This window comes from Neovison vison, chromosome 1, assembly GCF_020171115.1.
Source record: "Neovison vison isolate M4711 chromosome 1, ASM_NN_V1, whole genome shotgun sequence".
Taxonomy (NCBI): domain Eukaryota; kingdom Metazoa; phylum Chordata; class Mammalia; order Carnivora; family Mustelidae; genus Neogale; species Neogale vison.
Window position 1 is genome coordinate 258,209,212 of NC_058091.1, and position 27,811 is coordinate 258,237,022.

Below are 27,811 nucleotides of genomic sequence, written 5' to 3' on the forward strand. Positions count from 1 at the left end.
TTAGACTTTATGCCCCTTCAAGTTTTGTTAAGCACTGAGGTTCCATTAACCTATTCTGCATCTTTCTGTGGTCACATTTTGTATGAATAATAGTCAACAAATTGATGGTAATGATTACCTGTTGAGTATTTACTACCTGACCAACCCTGTGCTAAATCACGTTATCATCTCTTTTACCCCTCATAACATCCTAGGAAATAGGCACTGTTATTATACCCATTTTACAGGTGAGAAAACAGAAGCTTAGGGATGAGTTAAGGAATTTGCCTAAAACCATTAACGCTGTCTGATAAAATTTGAGCCCAGACCATCTGATTTTAGCACCTGCTTTCTTAAGCATTATGCTCCAGAGCAGAGATCTCAAACTCCAATGCCTGTGAGGGCCATGCAGGTGGCATAAGTGAGGGAAGCAGATGAATGGGACTAATGAATAGCAAAGTCTATACCTTGTCCAGAATGGGCCGTTGCCTCTCAGCTCCAGTTTCCAGTGGCCATGAAAGTCCAGGGGGTCAGATCATCTGATTTTTTAGAGATAATCTAGAATTCCAGATTTGTATGTGAAATGCTTCCAAATTGGCAATTAGTTTATAAATGCTAAAATCATACTGAAGACCAGACTAAACATGTCTGCAGGCCAGAATTGGCCCATGGGCTATGAGTTTGCAAGTTCTATTCTACTGCCTCCAGCAAAGAGCTAGTTATGTCCCCTGTATGCCCTTCATGCTGGAGCGTGAGACTGAATAGAGTGAGACAGGGGCCAGCAGGGAGCCCTCCTGCAGCAGGGAGAAGAAGAGTGGAGACCCACACTCGCCCCTCCTCCTTGCAGAGCCCTCACCACCCCCACATCCAACCATCCAGGTTGCCCCTCTGTCTGGCTGTTCTCTTCCCTGCAGGTAGCTATCTGCAAAGCACTGGCTGCAAACTTTTGCAGGTGTAAAATTATATATGCGAGAGTGTTGCCAAGCCAGAAATTTAGCCCAGGGAGGCTTAGTTCCCAAACAACTGAGGTAGTGTGAAGCCAGTTTTTTAAATCAAATTCAGTCATTTCTTTCCCGAATGCGTGTATGTGTTTTTAAACTTGTATGTGGTTATGTAACTGATGAGGATGAAGTGAAAAAGTCAGAGAATAATTCAGTAATGTCTCCATTGTGCGGTAAGACATGAGATGGAAGCTCTATGGGGGTATCCACAGTGAAATGTGGCTGCACCTGACCTACTGGGATGGTGATTTGGTGATTCTTGAACATACATGTATTGCTTTCTCTCTTCCATCAGGGAAGATGAATGGATGACTGGGGAGAGAAAACAAAGAGAAGAAGGACATCCATATGGGTAGGGCCATCTGAGCAGCTTCTAAGAATTGTCCTTGAGCCCATCAAAGAACTTCTTCTTTTGGCCAGACTTCCAGGTCTTAAATGGCTTTAGCTCTGCTGGTCACTTTAGCCATGAGAAGAGTCCAATTTCAGCTGGGCCACTTCTTTTCAACATTTTGGCAGGGAGAGGGGAGAGTGCATGAGTAATACATATTTACTGTGGAAAACATTGCTAAGAAGCAAAATGTAAAATATTTAAGAAAAAACAACAAAGGAGTAACATGGAGGGCTTTAGGAGAAGAAAAGGAAAAGTGAATTGGGGAAAATCGGAGGGGGAGATGAACCATGAGAAACTATGGACTCTGAGAAATAAACTGAGGGTTTTGGAGGGGTGGGAGGTGGGGGGATGGGTGAGCCTGGTGGTGGGTATTAAGGAGGGCACAGATTGCATGGAGCACTGGGTGTGGTGCATAAACAATGAATCTTAGAATGCTGAAAAAATAAAATTAAATAAACACACACACACATACAACAAAAACTCTTTGCCCCAGCATCCAGAGAATACTAGTGTACATTTCTCTAAGTGTCTCCAAGGGACTTCACTTCATCCAAGGTGTCTGGGAGGAAGTGAGGGGAGTATGATCTGTGGTTTTGGCTCCCACAGAGCTTCACACTCCTTTGGGAGACGAGGCAAACACACAGGAAACAGGCAGCACACACGAGGTGGGAGGAAATGTGATGAAAGGCCAGAATGGATTGTGCAGAGGCTAAATGATGCAGAAGTTCAGAAGTTCAGAGAAGGGAGAGATCAGTGCAGGGTGGAGAGTCTGAGAAAGCTGCAGAGAGGAGGCTTGGTGGGGGTGGGGGGGTGCTTCACCAAGCCTGAAGAGAGGCTGTATGTTTCCTGAGGCAGCTGAAACAAAGTACCACAGACTGGGTGACTTAAATCAACAGAGATGCATTCTGTCACACTTCCTGGGCCCAGAAGTCTGAAATCAAGAAGTCAATATGGCCATGCTCACTCTGAAGTCTGTAGTGGAGGGGAATCCTTCCTTGCCTCTCCCTAGCTTCTGGTAGTGGCTGCTGATCCTTGGCATTCATTGATTTGCAGCTGCCTCAATTCAGTGTCTGCTTCTGGTATCCCCTGGCATTCTCCTTGTGTCTCTATCTTGTTGTCTAATGAGGACTCTAGTCATAATGGATTAGGGCCACACTAATGGCCTCATTTGAAACTAATTCCATCTGCAAAGATCCTACTTCCAGATAAGGTCACTCTTACAGGTACTGGCAGTTAGGACTTCAACATATCTTTTGGAGAGACACAATTCAAACCACAACATAGGGTAGGGTTTGGTTGGAGAAAAGATGTTGAAGGCTTCAGAGGCCAGCAAGTAGCAGGAACATAAATGTCGATGGAGTGTCTTTCAGAGTCCCAAATCAGGAAGGTGCTCAGTAAAGGTCTTTGGACTGAAAGAAGGAAGAATCCAATAAGGAAGGCTAAGCCCAGTTGTGAGATCTTCCCATCTATAGTGCTATTGCACTGTGAAAAGCACTGGCATCTTGGGGAAATGTGTCTGGTTGTAAGGGGCAGGTTTAATGTCAGGGGGAAGAGGTGGAGGGCTTAAACCATTTATTTCCCTGCTTGACCGCTTCTGTGGTTCCAAGTGCTGAAGGCATGAGAGCTGCCCCTGGGTGCTCCACAGTCTGGCTGCCACCTGCCTCTGTGATCCCGTTTGGTGTTATTCTACTCCAGTCACCTGACCTTTCTGTTTCTTAGACCCTCCAAATGCTTTCTCTCCTCAGGGCCTTTGTGATTCTCTTCTGTACTTAGAAGTGTCTCCCTTTAGCCTCTCCACTTGTCTGGTTCCTTCTTTCCCTTCAAGGCTCAGACCAAAGGACTCTCCTGACCACCCAACCTAATGGCCCAACCTCCTCCCGTGCCCACTTTCATTCTCCTCACCTCACCCTGAAATGATTTTCTAGTTGTTTCTTTGTAGTCTGTAATTCTTTTGTTAATCTGTGATTACCTCTGTCCCCCTGTGTTAGTTTTCTGTTGGTGTGTAACAGTCTTACCATAAACTTGGCTTAAAACAACTCTCCAGTTAGCTAGGGGCCTCTGCTTCAAGGTCTCCCACAGCTGTTCATGGGGGCGGGTGGGGGGAGAATGTGGTCTCATCTGAAGGCTCAGCTGGGATGGATGCACTTCTGAGCTCTTGAGGTTATTGGCAAAATTGCAGTCTGTTAGATTGAAGTCTTGAGGCTCTTGGTGGTTGTCTTCAGTTCCTTGTTGGTTGTTTGTGGGGGCTGCCCTCAGTGCCTTGCCACGTGATCCTAATATGGTCGCTTGTTCTTCATAGGTAACAAGGGAAGGGTGTCCCAGCAGGATGGGAACTAAAGTTGTATATAACATAATCACAGAATGCCATCCTGTCATCTTTGTCATATTATATTAATGAAAACCAAGTCAGTAGGTCCTGCTTTGCTTAAGGAGAAGGGATTATTCAAGGGTGCTAATACCAGGAAATAGGGATCATGTAAGTCACCCTAGTGTCTATCTGCCATGCTCAGCAAGAGAATAAAACTTCCCTGAAAGGAACAATTTTTGTTGTTCAACATGCTAACCCTAGCCATAAACACAATACCTAGGTCCAGAGTAAGTATATAGTAAAGGCCTATTGTAGGAATATAGGAAGGATGAGGAGAGCAAGAGAAAAAGGGAGGATGGAAGGAAAGAAGGAAGGGAGAGAAGAAGGAAGAAAGGAAAGATGGAAAGGAGTGTCCTGTCCTGCTTTCCCCTGTAACATGCTTTAACAGCCAAATAAATCTTGCAGTTATCCTAAAGCAGTGATGCTGGGCTTTTACACATGCTGCTGATTTTCCCTAGAATCCTTTTCCTCTCTCTCACATATTCCCATGCCAACCAGCCTAGCTGTGGCCAACTCATTCTTCAAGTCTCGATTAAAACATTACCTTTTCCTGGAAGCTTCTTCTGACCCTTTAAACTTGGTATCCTCTCCTGTAAGCTTTTGTGTATAGCTCTGGCACAATATAGAACAGGAGTCTGTAAACTGTAGCTCCCAGACCAAATCTGGCCTTCAGCCTGTTTTGCAAATAAAGTTTTATTGGAGCACAGCCATACCCATTAGTTTATGTATTGTCTATGCTACAGAGCTGAGTTGAATAGTTGTGATAAAAAATATGACTGGCAAAACCTAAATTATTCACTGTCTGGTCCTTTACAGAAAAAGTTTGGCACTTAGTGTAGACTGTTTAGCACAGTCTGTGGGAGTTGACCCTTTATTTCTTCCTCATTATACTTGCTCAATGTCGGAGACCATGCCAGTCTTATTTACACCTGTGTCGCAGCATCTAGTATAGTGCCTGAAACTTAGTGGTTAAGACAATATACTGAATGAATGACATGAATGATGTATCAGTCAGAAAATGAAAATAGGTAGAAAAACTCAAGTTAGGATTATGTAAAGAAGATTGATGTACAAGGGGACTATTTTAGTAGTTGGGTGTGGTTCAGAGGACCAGGACTAGAAGCAATAGAGATGTTCTGATCCAGAAGAGATTAGAGAAAGCAACTGTTCTGGAACCAGGAAATGGTCAACTGTGAAGAGGAGTCATGATCTTTGGTGGAGACGTTAGCTAACCTGAGTAACCTCTCAGGGAGGAAACCAGAAGAATAAATACACTCTTGTCACTCTGTTTTCTTCCCCCACCTCCTGCTCAACTCAAAGTGAAGCAGGAGGGCACAGCAGCCAACCTTGTGATGTGGTCCCTTCAGGTTAGCCTTGTGGGGTAAAGAGCAAATAACTGAAGTGGAGACCAAAGCCTCTTGACTAATTTATTCTGACTTGATTGGAACTTCTTTCCTGGCCGTAAATAAGGGGTCAGGCTGGACCACAAGACATCTTAATTCTGGCCCCTCCTACCACTTTCTTAAGCAGAATTCCCCAGATTAGGCTTTGAGATTTTGAACATGAATGCATCACACCATCCTTTTTCAGAAGTTCGCTGTCCTTGTCCTCAGACCCTTTACTTCTCTGTGATCCCCATCAGAGCCCTTGCTGTAACCACCACATCACAATGTACTTCCTTCTCATCAGCTCCAGGTCTTCTGAGCTCCTGTTTTCACAGCTATCTCAAATCTCTGATTGCTCACTCGCTATGGAATCTAGACCACATCTCTCAACATCTAATTTTGTATATTCTTACATTGTTCTCTAAGTAATTCATGAGTCTCAGTCCATCTCCTCAACTAGATTCTACACTGAGGGCAAGGAACAGGCCATATTTTTAAGCTCATGTGGTTCTAGGCCCCCAAAATACAAGAATTCTAGATCTTAAAATTATTAAGACTTACAGGTCATGTCACCCAGCTTCCTACCTATCACAACTACATCCTGTCTGGCATGAGTTAACTACTGATTTCTGCTTATATACCCCTGTGATAAGGAATTACTTCATTGCAAGACAACCCTTCCAAATTTACCTTAGACAGAGATATCATCTTTCCTGAACTCTGTAGATACTTGCTGTATGGGGCAGGTGGTCTTAAAGTCTGATTCGAATTAATGATGTATTCTCTAACTCTGTAGTTAGAGAATCCTCTTTTTTTTTTTTAAAGATTTATTTATTTATTTATTTGACAGAGAAAGACCACAAGTAGGCAGAGAGGCAGGCAGAGAGAGAGGAGGAAGCAGGCTCCCTGCCGAGCAGAGAGCCCGATGTGGGACTCGATCCCAGGACCCTGAGATCATGACCTGAGCCGAAGGCAGCGGCCTAACCCACTGAGCCACCCAGGCACCCGAGAATCCTCTTTTTTGATGATTCAAAAAACATGTACCATCATAGGAAACATCTTTTTTTTTTTTTGGACACCAGTCCTAAGTTCCACCTCTGCATCCTCTTCCTGCAAGTTGTTGGCTGTGAGTGAAAAAACTAACTACTCTGATCACTATTTTGCTATTTAAGAATAGTTCCTCACATAGTTTATCTCTTGAGCCTCATGCTCAACCTGTATAGCTGGTGTTCTTGGTCATATTTTATAAAAGTCTCAAGAACAATACAAACAACTGGGGTTAAACAAGTTTAAATAGTGTTCCCAAAGCCACCCAGCTAAGAAGGAAGAGGGGACTGAAATCTACATCTTTTGGGTTTGGTATTGAAGCCCTTTTCTCCACACTACACTGTTTTTACTGCTCCCTCTTCCCAGATGTGCCACAGCAAAAAGAACATTTTGCTGGAATGCCACAGAATGAATCAAAAGAAGAATGCGAATATACATGTGCCAAGTTAGGGACAGTGGCCGGCCCCAGAATATTTTTGTTTCATTTTTTCCAATGTTGTTCTGAATTCCTCATCCTCCCCACCCCACCCAAGGTGTCAAACAGATGTGAAAATACCACAAAGCTGCAACTCACAGCATTGGTTTATGATTCACTGATTGGGGTGGAGAAAAATAATGCAGGAGATTACCATGGCAATGCCTATTTATATAGGCAATATGGTAGATGATGAGCAACATGGCAGAAACAGACATGGGCAAAAACATCAGGAAAACACCCCCACCCCATCTAGCTTGCAGAGGGTCTCAGCACCCCCACTGGCCCAGACCTCACTAGGAGACAGAAAAGGAAATGGGCCACTTGGGCTGAAATGGGAACCACTGGTCACCAGGAGAGCCCTTTGCTTTCTTTAAGATGGGATGGGAAATTCTGTTCTGTACTGTTCTATTTATTCATTTATTCATTCATTTGTCTCTCAGTCAGCAGCTAACCTGTTGTAATAGAATATGCTTAGAGTCTAGCTGTAGATGAGGAGCATGATGTGATTTAAAAAATATATATATATATCTTGTCCATTCAGAGAGCTCAAGTTCACATCCCGGCTGTTGCCACTTAATGGTTGTGTGACTTCATGGCAAGTTGCTTTATCGGTAAAATCTAAGGTGGATTGGGGTGGGGGAAATTATGCTTCAGCTTCCTCCTGTGCAAAATGGGATAATAGTAGTACCTACCACATATGATTGGTGTCTGGATAAGAGAAAATGAACATTTTCTTCACTGTGTTTTTAACACAGTGTACATAGTTTGGGCCCAGCAAACATCAGATCTTATTAAGATTTATCTTCAGTATTTTTATCTGTTTAAGGAAGATAATAACACCCACCTTTCATAACTGTTGTGAAGAGAAAGAAAAAATAAAAAAGATGGGAAGATCCTGACTCAAAGATACTGCATTTGTCAGTGTAGACCGCTGTAACAAACAGGCCTAAAATTTCAATGGCTTTAAGAATTATTTCTTGAATGTGTCTGAGTTTTATGTAGGTAACTGGAGAGACAGGGGAGAGAAGGTTGCTATTCCACGCAGTCGTTCAAGGACTCAGCCCCTTCCTGGCTGCCCTTTCTAGAGTTCTCCACTGGATTTACTGAACTCAGCCCAAGCAGAGGGAAGAAAAAGAGCACAGAGGATTGGACAGGAAGTGTTACTGGTCAGGCCTGAAGGCAGTATTTATTGTCTTTGCCTGTGTTAATAGTGAGAACTTGGTCATATGTTTGCCCATCCCTGCCAGGGAGACTGAGAAATGTTATGCTGTGTTCACCAGACAGAGGAGAAATGGTTTTGTGGACGCTTTGCCAGTCTCTACCATGATGAGAATGGTATGGTACCCACTACTGCGGTTATTAACATAACACCAGGGTGATTCTCATGGTATCATAAGGCTCACTTGAAGAGATGGGCAACCATAACTATGCAGCTTTTACTCCTGAGAGAAGAGCCAGTTCTCACTTCGTTCCTAGAATGGGTGTTTTTTGCACCTGTGAGCCATCTTTGACCATAACGACGGGACTGAGGATCTTAGGCAAGTATAGAAAGGGCATGCCATTGAGAGTCATATGAAGGGACTTCCACTGTCAATGGTCAATTAAACATTCAAAAGGTGTCTTTCTTTTCCTTTCTCTTCCATCTCCCTTTTGTTGCCAAGCGAATCACTCCAAAACTTAAAGACTTAAGACACAGTGCTCATTTTACTGTTCTCCCTCACAGTTTCTGTGAGCAGGCATTCAAGAGTAGTTCAGCTGGGCCATCTGGCTCAGAGTTTCTCATAAGTCATAGCCAGATGATAGCTGGAGCTGGAGACCTCAAAGGTGTTTGTGTGAGTTTTAGTATTTTACCTAACTTCTCTGAGCCTCCATGCTTTATGGAAGCCTGACCTCTAGGCTGGAAATAACCAAACAGCCAGAGTGGAACTGCCGGGGCCCCTCTGGCACCTCTCTGTCTCTCCCTCTCTCTGGTCCTCTCACATGGCTGTACCAGTGGTGGCTCTAGGCCTTCTGGTCTTCCCACATGGTAGCTCAGGGCTCCTGTACAAGTGCTCCAAGAGAGAGCCAGGCAGTCGCTTACTACCTTTTCTAACCCAGCCTCAGAAATTCCGCAACATCATTCCTGCCCCAGGTTTGTCTAGGTGGTCATGAGGCCTGCTCACTTTCAAGGGGAAGGGACCTAGACCCCACCTCTCGATGGCAGGCTTGTCAATGAAACAACTTGTAGGCATGTTTTCATACCACCCCACTTCCCTAGCCCACAGCTAGAAGTGCAGTGGCTTCCCACCTAGTGTTCATGCTTGCATGAACTCGTCTGAAGCTAAGCTATACTGATTCTGATTCCCTCAACGGCCAAGGCTGAAGGCTAAGGAATCAGGCTGAAGTTCCAGAGTAGCCCGGACCGGAACAAGGGGACCTGGGGGAGTGATGGGCACATGAGGTAGTATAGCCTGTTCTCCGTGTCCATTTAATTAATTCCCATTTTCAGCCAAGCATGCTTGCAGTCAAAGGTGTTATGCTCCTCGCCATTCTAAGGTTGCAAGTAGGAGAGGCTTCCATAAAGCACGGAGGCTCAGAAAAGTTAAGTAAAATACTAAAACTCACATAGCTGGGAGTAGGGGATAGGGAAGAGATTTGAACCCTGACCTGTCTCACCTCAGAGCCCAGGAACGTGCTCCCTGACCTCCCTCCTGGCAGGCGGGCAGTGTGTGTGCTGGCGGGCTGGGGAGGATTTGGAAATAGGTGTCCTAGAAATGTGAGAGGGAGGGGCAGCGTGGGGGGGCTGCTTGTGGTGCCATTTTACCACGTATTGATCACAAAATGTACCCCCCTTCCATCTACAGGAAGATAGGGTCCTGGAGTTCCCAGGATTCATCTGTAGGCACAGGGTTTGGGGAGGTGCAGGCAGCTGCTCTCGATGTGCTGGAATTTCAGGCCGGAAGTGGTGGGTGCAGGGGAGAAGGATGTAGTTCGACTAATGATAGTAACAGTAGCTGCCACGACTGAGTCTCTAACACGTGCCCTGGGTAAACACTGTGTATGTGTCATATCGTTTGACTTTCATAAAAGCCCTGGAGGTTGAGGTGACCACCCTGTTTGTGGATGGAGCAGCTGAGCCTCGGAGATGAAGTGAATTGCCCAGAGGTCACGAAGCAGGTGGCAGGGAAGGGATTCAAACTCAGGGCTGCTTGTCCCTGAAGCTCTGCCTCCCCAATATGGACTGTGTGCCTGGGGCAACCCCATGACCGGTCCCTCCCCCCACCCCCACCACCAAGTCCTCAGTGTTTCAGCAGCACGCTTTGTGCCCCTTCACATAATAAATATTAATTGAAAATATTGGTGCCACAGTCACCAGCACAAGCTGCTGAGATACCATGCTGGGTCCTGGTAATTAAACCCTTAGTTGCGTTGTCATATCTGCAGTTTTCGGTGTCCCCAAACATCAGTCCCGATTGAGACGGGAGTTGAGGATACTACTCAGGGTGAGCATGAGCGCGCATGCGTTCCTAGCTGTGCGCTGCTGTCTCATTCTCACACAGGCGACCTTTCTTTGTTTCCCTGGGTAGTTCTTGCTCCTCCTTTACCAGCACTCAGCTTGGTCTGGGAAGGCTATATACTGCCTCTCTCCATCACAGGCTAGTCAAGAAACAACTTGAGTGTTCTTTGAGGCAGTGGAAAACTGGGTGAGGAAGGGAGATGGTTCCCAGGTGAGGCTCCCCAAGGACTCACTTGATTTTTATTTTGGTATTATTTTCCAAGTCAGGAGTATAAGCCCTCTTCAGAAAGTGCTAGAATCTGAAGACTGTTTCCCTGTTCCTTTGACACTGCTGCAGAGCTCACAGGTCCCTCTGAGGCTTGTCTGCCAGAGGACAGCTTCAGGCCCTGGCTAGGAAAACCCAAGGAGTAGTGACCGTGTGGATGGGGATCTGTCATAGGGAAAATGCCCTCCTTGGTTTTTGAATGTTCAGAACAAGAGCAAAGCCAGTTGACAAGTGACTTTTTGAAAGTCCAGTGTGGCCAAAACCCTGAGAAGTTTCTCAGGAAGGTATTGTAGATAAGAATTAGTCATTTAGCATCGTTATTAAGCACTGTAACATATTATTCTTTTTTTTTTTTTGGCATCTAGTCTTAGATAATGTTAGTGAACACAGAGTATATGTACAGTTATTGATAGGCTCATTCTTGACTTTGGTTTTATCGAACCCTGGTTTTCCATTACCCATGGTGCCCCTTCTCTCCAACACAAATACCACTGTAATGCTTTCAGTCCTTCCATAGCAAATTCTTCTCTTTGGGACCATTTTTAGGAGCATAAACCTACCAGTTGAGGCAGGAGCCATCCACGTAACTGTCTTTACCTAATATATGAGATCAGCAAGGTTCCTTCTACTCTGTGCCAGGCACATACTCTCTAGATTGGGCTATGGAAGTGAAATGAGATATTACCTTTGTCCTCAGGGAGTTTGTCATCATAGAAGCCAGCAAACCAGCTGGAAAATAAACAAATACCTAAGTAGGTACCAACGTCAGTCAAGATTCTTTTGGTTTCAAGTGGTAGAAAATTCAACTCAAACAGTTTTAAGACAAAATATAAGGGAGATGGGGGTAGATTGGCTCAAGTAATTTCAAAATGAGGAAGTACTCAGGCCTGGGTAGGCCCACATCCTCACAGGACAGCACCAGGAATCAGTCTCTGTTTGACTCTGGAGAACTCTCTCTTCATGGTGGCAAAATGGTTTCTGGCAATGATGAACAGCTTGGAAACCCAGCGGGGAGAGAGCTGTTAGGAATCTGAGTCATGTATACTTTCCTGAAACAAGTACTGTGATCAGGGGGAGTCAAGATGCTTATAAGCCTAGTCTGGCTTCGGTCTGGACCTGGGAAGAGGGGTCAGCCTCAGTGACGTGACATGATCTGAGAGTTGGGGGAGGAGACTTCCAAAGAAAGAGCTGTTACCCAGAGAAGGGGCCACAGAAGCCAGGCGGCTAAATATAGCAGGGCTCTACTACCTACATAATGGGTAGCTTATTCCATACAGTATCCTTAAGGTTGGTTGGGCATGCTCAGGGGATGACATTAATCATTGGAATTACCTTCTGCTTAACAAGCAACATTCTTTCAAGCCTGCCTGAGTTGAATAGACCATAAGTATAACCTGCAAAAAAAAAAAAAAAATCTGACCCAAATTTGCTCTCTATTGCAGTGACCTGGACAGAAATAACATTACCAGGATCACCAAGATGGACTTCGCTGGGCTCAAGAACCTCCGGGTCTTGTAAGTAACACAGGGCTCTTTGATGCATTTTCATTTTCAGCTCTTCGGCCTTGTGAAAATGTTCTGCTGCCCTGACATCACACCCCCCTGCGCTGGGTGACAGGAATGTACCATTCTGCAACAGAAAACCCTTCATTCGTGTACCCGGGTTTTCACAGGTATCTCATTCTGTGTCTCCATGCTGCAGGCTGGGCTCGACCAGTGGAGGAAGTCAGGGACAGAGGAAACAGAAGGCTCTGCACAAATAAATCAACATCCCCAGCTTCTAGGATGATAGCAATACCAGCTTGAGTAACCATGCTACTCTTCATAGAGATTATAATTCCTTCTCCAGCCTGTGTGTTAAAAGGGTACCAGAAGGAAAGTTATTTATCTTGTTGCTTACTGGAGAGGAGAGGAGAAGGGAGAGAGAGAGTCAGGCAGGGTCAGAGCCCCTGCTCTAGACGCACAGCTGTACAGAGACAGGTAGCAAAATTGGAGCTGGGTATTGATGCAACTGGGGAGCAAGAAATACCAGGTTTCCTTGCTAAATATTGAACACCTTCACCCATCCCTAAGTCTGTGAGTGTTGAGAATGTGTCTCACTGCTTGTCCGTTGCCAAGTGTGAGGCACGTAGAGGTACAGAAGAGAAGCAATTGGAGCCTCTTTTCTGCTTTACTCAGGGGCGGATTTTGCCCCATAGGTGTGGCTCCAGCCCGGGAACATCATCCAGGCAATCTGGCCACTGCCTTGGTGTTTGTCAGGTAATCACAGATGGCGAATCCCTACTAGAAGCAGCAGCCAGACTCTTGGTATCTGAAGCCATCTCCTTCTTTTTACTAAGAGCCCATTGTAATACAAAGAATTTTATTGTAGGAATAGGAGGTACCATGTTCTGGCCCTACATCAAAATTAACTGCCCATGTGATTTGGGGGACATCACTATAGCTGTTTGGATTTCAGTTTTTTTCATGTGTAAGTAAGTAAAGCCCTAGTTCAGCAGGGCTGCTGTGGCAAAGAACCACACAGTTAGTGGCTTGAACAACAAAATGTATTGTCTCCCAGTTTCCGAGGTCAGAAATCCAAAATCAGGGTGTCCATGGGGTTGGTTCCTTTTGAGGGCTGAGGGGGAGGATCGGATCCAGCCCCTCTTCTAGCTTCTGGTGGGGGATCCCTGGTTTCTAGATGGTTGTCTTCTCCCTGAGTCTCTCACACTGTCCTCCTCCTGTACCATCTCTGTCTCTGTTCACATTTTCCCTTGTCACAAGTGACACCAGTCGTATTGGATTAGTGCACACCCTAATGACCCCATTTTAACTGAATTACCTCAGTGAGGACAGTATCTTTAAATAAGGGCACATTATGATAGCTTAGGAATTACAGCATATGAATGTAGGGGGTGGATATAATTCCATCCATAACAAATTGTCAGAAGTCCTCCTAACTCTCATGGTTGCACAGTTAACGCTCTATGGTTTTAACATTTTCACAAAGTCTGTTTATTCTCACCGCAACCTGTGGAATATTACTTGTATAGCATTGCTTTTCTGATGGAGAAGTAGGTAGTGGTAACAATGGTGAGGATAATGAGATATATGGTGAGATATATGGTAGCAATGGTGAGGATAATGAGATATATGATGAGATATATGGTACCTTTCACAGACCAAGCTCTGTGTTACATGGTTAGTAACTCCTGTCCACCCAGAGAAAACAGAGGCACAGTTGGTTAAGTTGTCCCAGCTTCACATGGCAAGGAGAAATCAGAACCCGGAATGCGTGCTTTCTAACCTCTGTGCAGAACTGCTATCCATTTGCATTATAGAAATTTTTGAAAACCAAGAAGCAGTAGTCGCCCCGTCTTATAAATGCAGCCCTGGTGTGCAAGTAAGCGGCTTACCTGAGTTTCCCTGAACATCAGTGTGTGGGGACACTAGGATCTGTATGTGGGGCCTCCAGATACCAGATGTTTCCTCCTTGATATATTCTCCAGCTGTGGCATGTTCAAACTCCCCTCACCATCCTCAGGAGGAAAGGGTGGGGGGCAGGAGGCGGTGCCTCTACCCTCTGGCCAGTCTTTTGCCCTAAGCAGTCCCATGTTTGTCAAATGACCCGCAGCTCTCAGGAGATGCGTGGGGGTCAGAATTGAGACTGGGGTGGGTTGAGGGAATTCCGGGGCTCCGTTTTAGAGTAACTTTTATTGACGAGATAGAGGCAGTAAACTGATTGCAGGTCATTTGACAGCTTAAAAAACAAACATTTAACTTCTCTCTTTGTTTCCATTTTCCCCCTTGCATCTGTGAGAGATTTCCTTTCATACAAGTCAGAAATTTCACCTAATGCTTCATTTTCTAACCAAGTCAGAAAAGAAAACCCTTTGATTTTCTTACCATTACATCAAAAAGGCTAATACAAATTCCAATTTCCATATCTGCTCTCTGCAAATAGAAAGTTTAAAACAATCACAAAAGATTGTATTAATATCCTCTGGATGGTCTACAAAACATTGCTTTGACTCCAGTTTAATTGGCACATTCTTCTTATTTTGATAAGCAACACCAAAACACTCCCCCTCCCCCCCTTAACAGACTCTGTTAATATACTGTGTTTCATTATCTTCCTTATCAACTCAAAGACAATCCCATTCAAGTGGCCCTTTATTACTGTGAAAGAATCTGTTAGGTGGGATAGCTGAAATGCTTTCTCACACCAGTAAAATACCCAGACATTTAAACCATATTTTCCCTCAATCTATTCTTTTTAGCGGAGTAACCTAGACAACTATCTTTTTTGAAAAGCTTTCATCACACCTTGGCACATTCCCTGTATCTGTTTCTTATTTACAATTTATAGTGAAGCCAGGAAAGACTCAACAGTCTTGAATAATTTGAGCTTGCCACATATTTCCGTGCAGAACTTTTAATACAGCGCAAGTGAATGGGCAAAAGCGGATAAAATGGAGATTGGGGGACTTTGGTCTCATCCCAAGGTAGTTTACCCCAAATAAAGTACATTCAAGGAGAAATAGAAGAATTGCCCGTAACAATTCTTTCTCCCACAGGGTGAGAGTAGGAAAAGATCTCTTCTGGTGTTTTATCAATTACATTTCGTTTCTTAGTAGTCTGTTGCAAGAATTCTGCTATGCCCACAATGTGGGAGCCAGCTTCATGCCAAATGGGGTTAATAAAAGACTTAAACTCCTCCCCAGCCATCATCACATGGGGCGATTTCCGATTCTGATCCAGTGTTAAAACTAAAAAAAAAAAAAAAAAAAAAATCAATGCTAAAAGAGCCAAAAATGAACACAGTCTGTGTGTCTCTAACTCAGAACAGACTGAAACCATGGACAGCCTTTCTGGGCATCCAACCTTTCCTGGATCCCTGACTGCCTGCATCTGGTCAGTAGAATGAGAGCGATAGCCATGGCGTTAGCCCAAGCTCCTGCACTGCATCTCAGCCTGCAAGTCTGGATGGAAGGTTCCCAGCTGCTTCACTCGTTCGTTGGTTCGTTGGTTCGTTTGTTTGATCGTTGATCAGATGTTGATTACTTATTGCACCTTTAAAAGTCAGGTACTAGGCTAGACTCTCATAGGTCTAGGAAGTAGATCTAAAAAGGGACCCCAGTTACCTTACCAGCCAGGATTCCAGCAGGAAAGAGATAACACTCACTCAGGACAAATAAGGAGAGCTAAATAAGGAATTATTTACAAAGGTGTGGTCAAAGTTAAGGGAAACCAAGAAGACGTGGTGCGGTTTCCTGGGGCTAGCAACAAGGAGCTACACCAGTACTCTGGGCCTCAGTGGTCCCACCAAGGTAGGAACTACCTGGCAGGATCTGTGGTCTTAGGTAGAGAGACACAGTCAAGCTGAAGTTACTTGGCAGGGAAGGAGGTGCGAATAAATCCCAGGATATCCCTCCATCCCACCCTCTCATTTTCTTCTGGTTCCTTCCATTGGCTGGTTCAACTAGAAACCAGAGTCCAAGAAGCTTCTCAAAGTGATAAAAATTAGCCTCCTAGCCTGAGCAAAGTAGAAAAGGGGCAGATATCTAATACAGATGTCTTTGCTTTTTTTGGCTCTCCTTTCTGAAAGAAGCTAGTAGTGTTAGATTAATTAGTACAGAACTAAAAGATTCATCAGCAGTTGGAGTTAAACTCCTTCAGAAACCTAGCAAGAATATCAAACTCAGTCACTGTAGTGTTGCTCTTTGTTATAATTGGGAACTTATGACAACAAGCACTGCGGATTGATTGATAGTAAAAACCCAGCTAAACAAATCCCCAGTCACTAATATTGAACGGGTTCCCTGTTTAGCGAGATGTGCTAGTGTGAGTCTGTTGGCATTCCAAGGCCCTCCTCGCCATATGGCAGGATAGAGGGAAAGACAAGGGAAGGAAAAAGAACATTTATTAAGCCTCTGATTGTACTCCAGATCCTGGACTAGATAATTTACACACTTTATTCCATTTTTACCCTCACAAGGACTTAGGAGATTTTTTTTTTTTTTTAATTTTACAAATGAGGAAACAGAGTCCCTGAGAGGTTGACTGAATAACCCAGTGTCACACCATCAGCTGGTGAGAAAGCAAGACAGGGGTTTTACACCAGATTTGACAAGCACACTAAACTGGGGGTTAGAGAGCCTGTCCTAGATGACTGTGTCACTTTATCCGAATAATTTCTCCCTGAGCAAGTCTCTTAGCCTCCCTGCTTCATGGTGTCCACATCTGTTAAGTGAGAAGATGGTAAGGGGCCAGAGCAACATGAAGGTATGAACTGGAGTGGGCGAGGACTGAGACAGACTGAGGGGCTCTTGTACCTTGCCTGACCCCATACTCCGTTCCCACCACTTGTTGGTATTTGGAAATACAGGAGCTGGGTTTTCAAAAGGAGCTTCTTTTGTGATACGGCTGGGTGTGTGTGATACTGATTTTTAATTGTTTGCAAAAAACTCATCAAAAATGTAAAATGTCATTGAACCCAAACAAAATCCCTTATCATTCTGGTAGTCTGAGTCAGACACATCATATGCCCTAGACTAGCTTTTCCCTTGATAGAAAATCATGTTTTGTGGCCCCAAGGCATCTTTAGTTTTTCATTATTGAAAAGCCTTTTTTAAGTGGCTGCTGCACTAGGCAACGGTGTTAGGGTGAAGAGTATAATAATAAACAGAAGTTCTTACCCTCTTAGTCCTTAGGCATCTTGGGGAAGATGAAGTTGAAAATAAACACCAGGACCCCAGTGTTAAGCCCAAAAAGTACGGAGGTTATGAAATGCCTCGGAGACATGGGGCTGGCATGGATGGAATCATTTTGAGATGAAGGTCAAGCTTCCTTAAAGCTGCCTCCCATCCTTCTGCTTTTCCTTTAGGTGCTCGGGGCACCTCTCCTTCTGCCTAATCCAGGGGCACCCACAGCCCTTCCTAAACTCCTCCTTCCAAAGACTCATCTTTCAAACATAGTTGCATCCCCCTAAGTCTTATTCAGCCAGCAGGATTGGTCCTGGATGAAAACTGGGCAACCTCATTGCTTTCCTTCTCTCATTGCTTCCCTTAGTCTAAAGCTAATCCAATTTAAACTGCCATTGTGTGTGTGTGTGTGTGTGTGTGTGTGTGAGTTAGGGAAACAAATGTTTCATTGTATACTCAGTTCTTAGGATATGCACTTAAGCAAAGTGTTTAGGTTTTTAATCATCTGCATGGAGGACTTTGGAGGTCAGCGGAGTCTGTGGCTGGACTAGCTTTTGTGACCATCACCCTCAACGTTGGGAATAGCCAGGCTCTGGGTGAGGAGATTTCCTGGCACAGACTGTTGTCCAACAGTAAGGTCACTCTTTCTACTAGGTGACCCACAGACAGAGTACACAGAGAAGGCCCTCTTTAATGAAGTATTTTTACATCCCTAGAGGAGGGAGCTCCAAGGGAAGAGATGCTGAATATCTGTGTGGTTTTTATAAGAAGCAGCTTTTACCTCTTCTTTTTCTGTGCAACATCCTGCAGTGCTTGGGGGGACATTTGCTGAGAACATTCTTAAAATAGAGGCATGGAAACCAATCTGTCAGGTAGAAGTGTGCAGGCGGCGAAACCCTGGTTACCGTGACACCAAGCTGGCATGTGAATTATCTTGTCCCACCAGACTGATCCTGGCTTGGGGTGGGGGGCGGGGCAGAGTGTTGTGGGAGGGGCTGAGTAACCCTGCCTGCTGGGCCCAGAGCCTAGCACCAAGACCCTTCAGGCCCCTTGTCCTTGACCGCTGCTGTTTCTTTGGTTCTAGGCATCTGGAAGACAACCAGGTCAGCGTCATCGAGAGAGGCGCCTTCCAGGATTTGAAGCAGCTGGAGCGATTGTAAGTATAATACCACCTCCTTTCTTGAAAAGTTTTTTTTTTTTGTTTTTTTTTTTTTTGTTTTTTTTTTGGTAAATCGACTTCATTGCGACCTTGCCAAAAAAAAGTCTCCAATGCTTAATGAAATGTTTGCTCTTTCGTTTAAAGCATTTTAGATACATGTTAAAGAGACATGGAGTTCCTTTTAAACTCTTTCTCTTTATTTTATTTTAACTTTTTTTAAACTCCTTTTCTTTAAAAGATGCTAGGATTGGCATCTGGGGTGTATTTTTCTTCTTCCCAGGCTTGAGCTGTTGCTATCGATATCTGTACATGGCGCTGGTCCTTGCCCAAGCCTCTTCCCTTTTGCAGAGGGTGGAAGCCAGCAGTGGGTTTCGCTGTCATGGAGGCCAGTGTTGGATACTCGCTATTTCGCTGCCCCCTCCTCCCAGAGCCGCCCCCGCCCCTCACGGGAGAGCAAGGACGGGAGAGTGGGCAGGACCTTCAGTGTGCCTGCATCTCCTCTGAGCATCAGCCTGTCAGGAAGCCCACATGTTTCCACAAGAGAATGTAGTGCCAGGGTTTAAAAATAGGCTGCTATTCTATCAGAGGGAGAGATGAAGACAGTGGGGATGGAGATGGATGAAGCCTCCATTTGTTGTGATGATTAATGCTTTTGCAGAAAACTCTTGGGTCAGTCGGATGGGGCTGCTGCTTAGATGGTTAAGTGGGCAGCTTCACCTTTCCTCAGTTAATCACATCTGGCAGCTCGTAACATCTGGATATTTGCTTCCTGCCCTCTAAGTGGGGCCTGTCCCCAAGAGCACTTAGTCATGCCGGTGGGCGTTCTCTTCCACGTTTCCCTCTGCATCCTGGTTGGCCTGACATTTCAGCCTCTTTCTCCTGCAGTTGGGGTGCAGGGCTGCCACAACTCACTGCTCCAGCAGCCTCCCTAGAAGGTTCCTGCTCGAGTTACCTGTCCTGTAGCCACATCTCGTCTATAGAGATGGGCGTGGGTCAGGTGGAGGGCCTGCCACCAACGTGCTGGCTTTATCATCTGCCACCTTTTCCCTTGGACTCATTGCATCTGGGGTGACACGGGTATTATCCAACAGAACCCAATACTCCCCCTGCTTTGTGTGAACCCTCTCCTTTATTGCTGTCCATCTGGGTCAAAGGTCAGCATATGTTTCTGTTGTTGGTTTAAAAAACATGACATTTATTTCTTATAAAGGAAGAGTTCTAAAAATAATGAATGCTGCCTCTGTTTATGCTTATATTTTTAAGTTGCTTCAAACCTAAATTCTCCTTATTTAGACTAAGGGAAAAAGGTAGAAGTATTTGTTGAACCTGGTTCTTTTTGTATGAGGTAGTAAACATTTCTGTGGAAGAGTAAATATACAGTTCTTTGTGAAAAGGCCACGTCTTGCTTAGTCTTCTGATTAGAAAGGTAAATAAACTCCTAATTTATTCATTTCATGATTGTGGGGAGTGAACTAATTGATCATTGAGTACCTTGGACATGCTTGGAACTATGCCGATGTTTTGTATGCTATCTGTTGTTTTACCCCCACTAAATTCCTAGGAGGTGTTATTACCCTCATTTTGCAGATGAAGAGACAGAGGCCCAGGGAGTTGAAGCCAAAGAATTGTCAGGGGTAGGGGGTGGGGAGCCAAGATTCAAAGCCACATCTGTCTGACATCAAAGCCCACGGCCTTTCATAGTTCTGTGCTGCGGACATTAGATGAAGTGTGATCTTTAGCAATGGCCCTGCAAATAGCCTCTCACATACCCACTTAGCTCCGGGGACTATCAGCGAAATATGCTGGCAAAAAGATGCTTTTCTTTGGGTTGGTGAACACAGCAGAAATCCCATGCACGTTTGCTGGACCCAGTGGCTTGCAGTCGCAGGGTAAACCTGGCTGTTTCTCCACTTTTGTGTAATAGGAGACAAACGCTCACTGCTCTACTAGATAAACCCTCAGCTCTTACGGCTGAATGCAGAAGTTGATTTCTTGTTCATATCCAACCCAGGAAGGGTGTTCTTGGTTGCTGGACCTCTCTCCTCCAAGGGGAGACTCAAGAACACAGGCTCCTTTCACTCCTCGGCTCTGCCATTTTTAAACAGTGGCTACCAAGGAACCAATGTGTGTGTCTGAATCAAACCACTGGAAGGGAAAACAGCATGAAGGATTGCACATGGGAGGTTTCTAGGGGCCAGACCTGGAAAGAGTACATGTGACTTCCCCTGTTACATACCTTGGATTAGGAATTGTTCACACGGTCACAGTATGCTGCAGAAGAGGCTGGGAAAAGTAGTCAGGGTGTATGCCCAGGAAGTAGAGGACCAGAATGAGTGAACAGGTAACCTGTCTCTGACTTACACTGCAAGTGGTTTAAAGAAGTACTTGGGCAGGAAGGAGAATGAAAGCATAGGTGGCTGGACCAGTATGCACAGTTGGATGGACCCCCTTAGTTAAGGCTTTCCAGTGTCAACAAGAGAGGGTGTGTGTGCCATTATCCTGACGTGTTAATCTGGTGTTGCTTATCCGTTGGGTCCCCAAACAGACTGAGAGCTATAGAATGGGAAAACTGAATGTGTCTGTGGCTAACAGCTGAAGATTTAGATGGCTGAGGGTGTCCTCTGTAGCTCCCACTCCTGACGTACCTTACTGGTGTCTCCATATTTGGTAGTAGATTTATCTTTATCGATCTTACTCTGAAATAAAGCCTGGAAATTATATGGGTTTTGATAATTCATTTCTGAAGTATTGATTTTCATTATGAATGGCCTTTATTCATTTGATCTCTTGAGCCTTCCTGGGAAAGGGGAGAGAAATCTGTCCCTCAGGTCTCCAGTCAGAGTTCTCCATTATTCCATGAAATGGCCTCTGCTGCAGAATAAGTTGCGTGCCTCTCTTCACATACAACAGTGATTGTTCTTTTTTTTTTTTTAACAGTGATTGTTCTTTTCACAGCGCTTATCATGCCGTCTATTAATTCCCTATTTGCCTGTTGTCTCTCTCCAAAACCACGAGTATGTTGAAGTCAGAAATCATGTTTCATTAGGTCTTAATCTCAAAGCTTTGCACAAGGCGTGATAATAAGTACTTGTGGAATACTTATCAAATACTTGGGTTTTTGTTCTATACTAATGGCTCTGAACTGGAACCAATTCCCCCCACCTCCCACCCAGGGGACACTTGGCAATGTCTTGTGATATTTTTGGTTGTTGACAACAGGAATATGCTACTGGTATATAATGGGTAAAGGTTAGGAATGCTGTTGAAGCACATCGTACAATGTCCAAGACAGCTCCCACAACAGAAAATTACCGGGTTCAGAGTGTTAACAGTACTGAGGTTGAGAAATTCTGCTCTTTACCTACTATGTATCAGATGGTATTATAGACACTTGACATATGCCATCTCATTTAATCCATACAACAATTTTTCAAATTTAGAATTCTGTGTCCTTGATGTGACAATATATAATTCAAAACATTGGCTTTAAAGTGTTGTTGCTAAGTATGTCTCTCCTACATCTAATTTAGCTACATCTCGCTTTTGGTTTCTGAAGAGTAGACAGGATAGACGACCAGGTTAAATGAAACTAAGAGGAACCAGTAAATCCTATAGATGGAACATTCTACAAGACAACTGCCTTGGTCTCTTCAAAAATGTCACGAATGAGATGGAAGCTAACTGTTGTAGATTAAAAGACACTTAAGATAGAAACAGTAGCAAAAAGTTGGGAGGGTCAATGGAATATAAGTGTTCTAAGATCTTTGAATTGTCCAGGAAGTGATAATAGCATAAAAGTTTATTGCCTTATTAAATCAAGGATGCATGTTGCAACCTGTAGGATAACCTCCAAAAAGAACAGTTTAAACAACCTAATAACCTAATAGAGGGAGTAAGGACATAGAATGATACAAAGAAAAATATGGTTAATTCAAATAAGGGATAAAGGAAAGAAAAGGGAACATTGAACAAATGAGACAAAGAGAAAACAAATAGTAAGATGATCGTAAACACAAAAATATCATAATTATTGTGTATGTAAATGGATTAATCCTCCACTTAAAAGACAGAGTGGATAAAAAACAAACAATAATTATATAATATATATTATAATATATATAATATATATAATTATATAATATAATATAATTAATAATTATATGCTTCTTAAGAAGACAAACGTCAAACAAGAAGATAGAGAAAAATTGAAAAATTGAAAGTAAAAGGGCGGGAAAGATATCATGAAAATACCAACCAAAAGAAGGATGCTGTGCCTTTATTAATACTACATAAAAAAAACCTCACTTTTTAAAGATTATTTATTTGAGAGAGAGAGAGGGAACACACAAAACTAGTGAAAGAATTAGAACTAGTGAGAGAGTACCTGAATTGAGTGGAAGACCAGAGGGAGAGGTAGAAGCAGGCTCCCTGCTGAGCAGGAAGCCCCAATGTGGAGCTCAATCCCACGACACTGGGATTATGACCTGAGCTGAAGGCAGATGCTTAATTGCCTGAGTAACCTAGACTAGGTACCCAGTCTATCATAAAATAAACTTAAAAAAAATTATTGGAGAGAAAGAGGGCTGACATTTCAAAATGACAAAGGAATAAATACACCAGAAAGGAATCTGTATTTGTATGTGTAAAAACATAGCCTAGCGATACATAAAGCAAATATTGACAGAATTAGGAGGATAGACAAGTTTACATTCATAGTTAAGATACTGTTCTTATAATTAATGGGATAAGGAGATATAATCATTAGTAACAATCTGGAGTATTATAATAGTAGTAACAATATGAAATACTATTAGTAACAATATGGAACAATATGACAAAGTTTGCAAACCTGACCTAACTGATAATTAGAAAATACTGCAACCAGAAAAATGTAGAATAAACATTTTTTTCAAGTGGGTATGAAACTTTTATTAAGCATGGGTCTACAAAGCAGGTCTCAAAAATATCAATTGGTTGAAATCATATGGCATATTTTCTTTGGCCACAGCAGAAATATTCAAGTCAATAAGAAAACAATAACTAGAAAATTGCAAAATATTTGGAAATTGAGTAATATACTTCAAAGTAACATCTGAATCAAAGAACATATCATAGGGGAAATTGGAAGATATATTTTCTGAATGTTATTAAACATATAACATATTACAATGTGTTAATTTTAGCCAAAGCCATGCTCAGAAAATGGATAGAAGGGGCACGTGTACCCAAATGTTTATAACAGCAATGTCCACAATAGCCAAGCTATGGAAAGAACCTAGATTTCCATCAACATATGACTGGATTAAGAAGATGTGAGATATATAGATAGATAGATAGATAGATATAATGGAATACTATGCAGCCATCAAAAGAAATGAAATCTTGCCATTTGCAACGATGTGGATGGAACTAGAGGGTATTATGCTGAGTGAAATAAGTCAATCAGAGAAAGACAATTATCATACGATTTCCCTGATATGAGGAATTTGAGAGGCAATGTGGGGGGCTTGGGGGTGTAGGGAAGGAAAAAATGAAACAAGAGGGGATCAGGAGGGAGACAAACCATAAGAGACTCTTAATCTCACAAAACAAACTGAGGGTTGCTGGGGTGTGGGGGGTAAGGGATAGGGTAACTGGGTTATAGACATTGGTGAGGGTATGTGCTATGGTGAGTGCTGTGAAGTGTGTAAGCCTGACGAATCACAGACCTGTATCCTTGGGGCAAGTAATACATTATATGCTAATAAAAGAAAGAAGAAAATGGATAGCCTTTAAGTTACATCATTCAATTTATGACTTATGTATGCTATCATATATTTTAAAAGAAATAAGGATAATTTTTTTCTTTTTCTTTTTTATTATGTTCATTTAGCCAACATATAATACATCATTAGTTTTTGATGTAGTGTTCAAGGATTCATTAGTTGCCTGTAACACCCAGTGCTCCTCAACACATGTGCTCTCCTTAATACCCATCACCCAAATAAAATCTTGATGAAAGTATCCATCTCAAGAAACTAGAAAAAGAACAAAGTAAAAGGAAGAAATCAGGAAGAGCAGAAGTATATGAACTAGAATCATATATAAAGTGTTTAAGAACTCTGAAAAGCCAAACTTTCATTCTTGACACAATAAAATCACAAAAACTAGCAAGACTGATCAGAAAACAGAAAAGAAGACCAAATTGCCTATATAAAGGATAAAAAGGAGAACATATCTATGAATTTTATAGATTAAAGTGATAAGAGTAGATTTTGAAGAATGTTAGTTCAGTGATTTTAAAGATTAAGTGGAATTGAAAACTGAAGCAAGGAGGAATAGAAAGTCTATATAGTTCTATATCTATTAAAGAAATTAAATCTTTAATTAAAACATTCCACCTAACAATCAAGATTCAGATGACTTCACTAGGGAATTTTATCAAAGCTTTAAGGAATAAATAATATCAACTTAACATAAATTGATTCTATAAAAAGAATAGATGTTTGTCATTTGGACGATATTTTTTTTTTTTCTCCCAGCCAGAGAGTGGGAGATTCTTGTGTGACTGCCAAGCAGGGCACTGGTTACTTGAGCTTTATGGTCCATGAGCAGCGGGACCCAGGCCGAGGTTGGGCATTACAGGGTCTCAGCTCCTACCAGGGAGAGGAATGTCCCCCAGGCCTGTGAGGCAGTGGCCAGCAGGGTGGTGGGGGCGGGGGCAGTCCTGCCGAGGCCAGAGCAGGTGGCAGGGTAGACAATATAATTTTTATAGCAAAATCCAACAAGAATATTTCAAGAAAAATTATAAACCAGCATATTTCATGAATATTTATATGAAGTTTCTAACAAAATATTAGCAAAGTGAACCTAGTAGTACATGAAAAAGATATATACAACCAAGTTTGGATTATTGAAAGACCAGGTTGGCTTAATATTTGAAAAGCCTTTTCCAAATTAAAAAAATGCTGAGCAACTAGGATAGCAAAACCAAAGACATAGGCAACATCTATAATAAAATGGTTGACACAATCTCTTAATAAACCTCTGCATTCCCAATAAAAGTAAGCAGGGAAAAACAACTGGTGGTTACAAGACTGTTGTGTTATCTCCTCTGTGTGGGACAAAGCAGAGGGAAGCCAACTGAAATTCTTATGACTCTGAGAACAGGAGATGGCTTAAATAACCAATATGTACTCATTGGAAAACACAGTGGCCAACCTGAGAAAAGCTGCCAAAAATGGAAGGGAGTTGGATTAGCTCCAATTCATGGTAAGTACAAAGGAACTGTGATGTGATAATGACTGCTAGTACTTGGAGTATTCCAGGCCCTATAAATTCTTCAAACTAACAAAAACAGGGCTCTTTTTCAAAGAAAGAGCTAGCATTGATAAGAAACTCCTGAGTGTAGTAGATCAGAACAGGAACAATAGTAGAAATGAAAAGAGAACTTCTTGATGAAAGTGTTAGAAATCACCAGAAGAGTTAGGTTTTAGAAAATCCAAGGCCATGTTTTTCATTAGTTTGTGCAAAAAAAACAAAGAATGAACTCTAGACTCTTGAGGCTAAAAAAGCTATCACTTCCCACCCCTCCCTCATAAAACTACAGGAATTTCTTTCATTTCATTAAGGTTAAGCAACCAAAAAGATTATGGTTAAAGCACATACAAAAAGTTTTTTCACAAGAAAAATAAAAAAGAGTAAGAAGTATAACAGCCCTTCTAGAAACAACAAAAACATGCAAGGAAGAGGTATCCACAAAACAGATGAAAACTGTAAATAGTTCAAAACTAGCCACATAAATTTAAGGTCTTATAAACTATAAAAGTACAACAAAAATTTGAATTTTAAAAACTTGGAAATTAGCTGACTAGAGAAAAATAGAATGTGAAAGGAGGGACAAAGAACTCAGGGAACAGTTTTGGAAGGCAGCTATGCTCACCACTATACCACCAACGCAGGGAACAGTTTTGAAATAAAAGAACTAATTTCAAAATAAATACTGTCAATTTTGAAGAAGAATGAACTTGGAAGAATCACACTATCCAATTTCAAGACCCACTATAAAGCTGCAGTAATCAAGACAGCATGGCATTGGTAAAATAACAGACATATGAATTAACAGAACAGAATAAAAAAAAACAGCAATAGATCTATTGAAATACAGTTAACTGACTTTTGACAAAAGTGCAAAAACAATTCAATGGAGAAAGAATAGTCTTTTCAACAGATGGTCCTAGGACAATTGGATGTTCATATGCCGAAAATTGAACCTAGGCACAAAATTTACATCTTACACTGAATTTAATTCAAAGTGGATCATAGACCTGAATGTGAAATGTAAAACTATTAAACTTCTGAGACAAGAAAAAAAAAGTACATGACCTTAGTTTTGGGGATGCGTTTTTCAACATAACAAAAACATGATCCACAAAAGAAACAAAAATGATCAGTTGAACTATATTGAAATTAAAAACTTCTGCTCCACAAAGGACACTGTTAAGAGAATGAAAAGTCAGAGACTGGAAGAAAATTTTTGCAAAATGCTTACCTGATTTGCATATAAAATATATGAAGAGCTTTAAAAATTTGACAGCAAGAAAACACCCCTCCCCTACAAAGAGAAAGAAACAGGCAAAAGACTTAAACAAGAACTGTACCAAAAGATATATATATAAAATAAGCATATGAAAAATTCTCAATATCACTTCTTATTAGGATAAGACAAGTTAAACAACAATGAAGTAGTATTGTCCCCTTTCGTTACAATGGCTAAAATACTAAAGACTGATAATACTAATTGCTGGTAAGAAGGTAGAGTAACAGGAACTCTCATTTGTTGCTGCTGGAAATTCAAAATGCTATCGTCACTTTAGAAGGTAGTTTCACAGTTTCTTACAAAGCTAAACACAGTCATATCTTGCAGTCCAGTTCAGTGGTTAGGGATTCAGGGAAGAAGAGGGGATGGAAGGTTGAATAGGTGAAGCCATGGGAGTGGAGGGGTTATGGATGGCAAAATAATGCTGTATGATACTGAAATAGTGGATATATGACATTTGCATTGATAAAACCCATATAATATTTTTATTAACATAAAATATATTATTTGTTTCAGGGGTAAAGTTCTGTGATTCTTCAGTCTTAACAATTCATAGCACTCACGATAGCACATACTCTCCCCAGTGTCCATCACCCGCCACCTCATTCCTCCCATCCCCTTCCACTCCAGCAACCCTCATTTTGTTTCCTGAGACCAAAAGTCTTTTAAAGTTTGTCTCCCTCTCTGGTTTCGTTTGTTTCAATTTTCCCTCCCTTCCCATGTGATCCTCTGTCTTGTTTCTCAAATTCCTCAAATCAGTGAGATCATATAATTGTCACTCTCTAATTGACTTATCAATTATATGTTTATAGCAGCATTGTCCACAGGAGCCAAACTATGGAAAGAGCCTAGATGTCCATCAACAGTTGAATGGATAAAGAAGATGTGGTATACACACACACACACACACAATGGAATATTATGCAACCATCAAAAAATGATATCTTGCCATTTGCAATGACGTGGATGGGACTAGAGGGTA

The 27,811-nt window shown here is 42.4% G+C and overlaps 1 protein-coding gene across 1 annotated transcript in view; it reads left to right on the plus strand.

The window, feature by feature from the left end:
- SLIT3 (slit guidance ligand 3) overlaps positions 1-27,811 on the plus strand; it is a 593,355-nt gene that overhangs the window by 33,333 nt on the left and 532,211 nt on the right. Inside the window, exons 2-3 of the mRNA XM_044229780.1 lie at positions 11,853-11,924; positions 18,177-18,248. Coding sequence (XP_044085715.1) covers positions 11,853-11,924; positions 18,177-18,248 — 144 coding nt within the window. The remainder of the gene's footprint in view (positions 1-11,852; positions 11,925-18,176; positions 18,249-27,811) is intronic.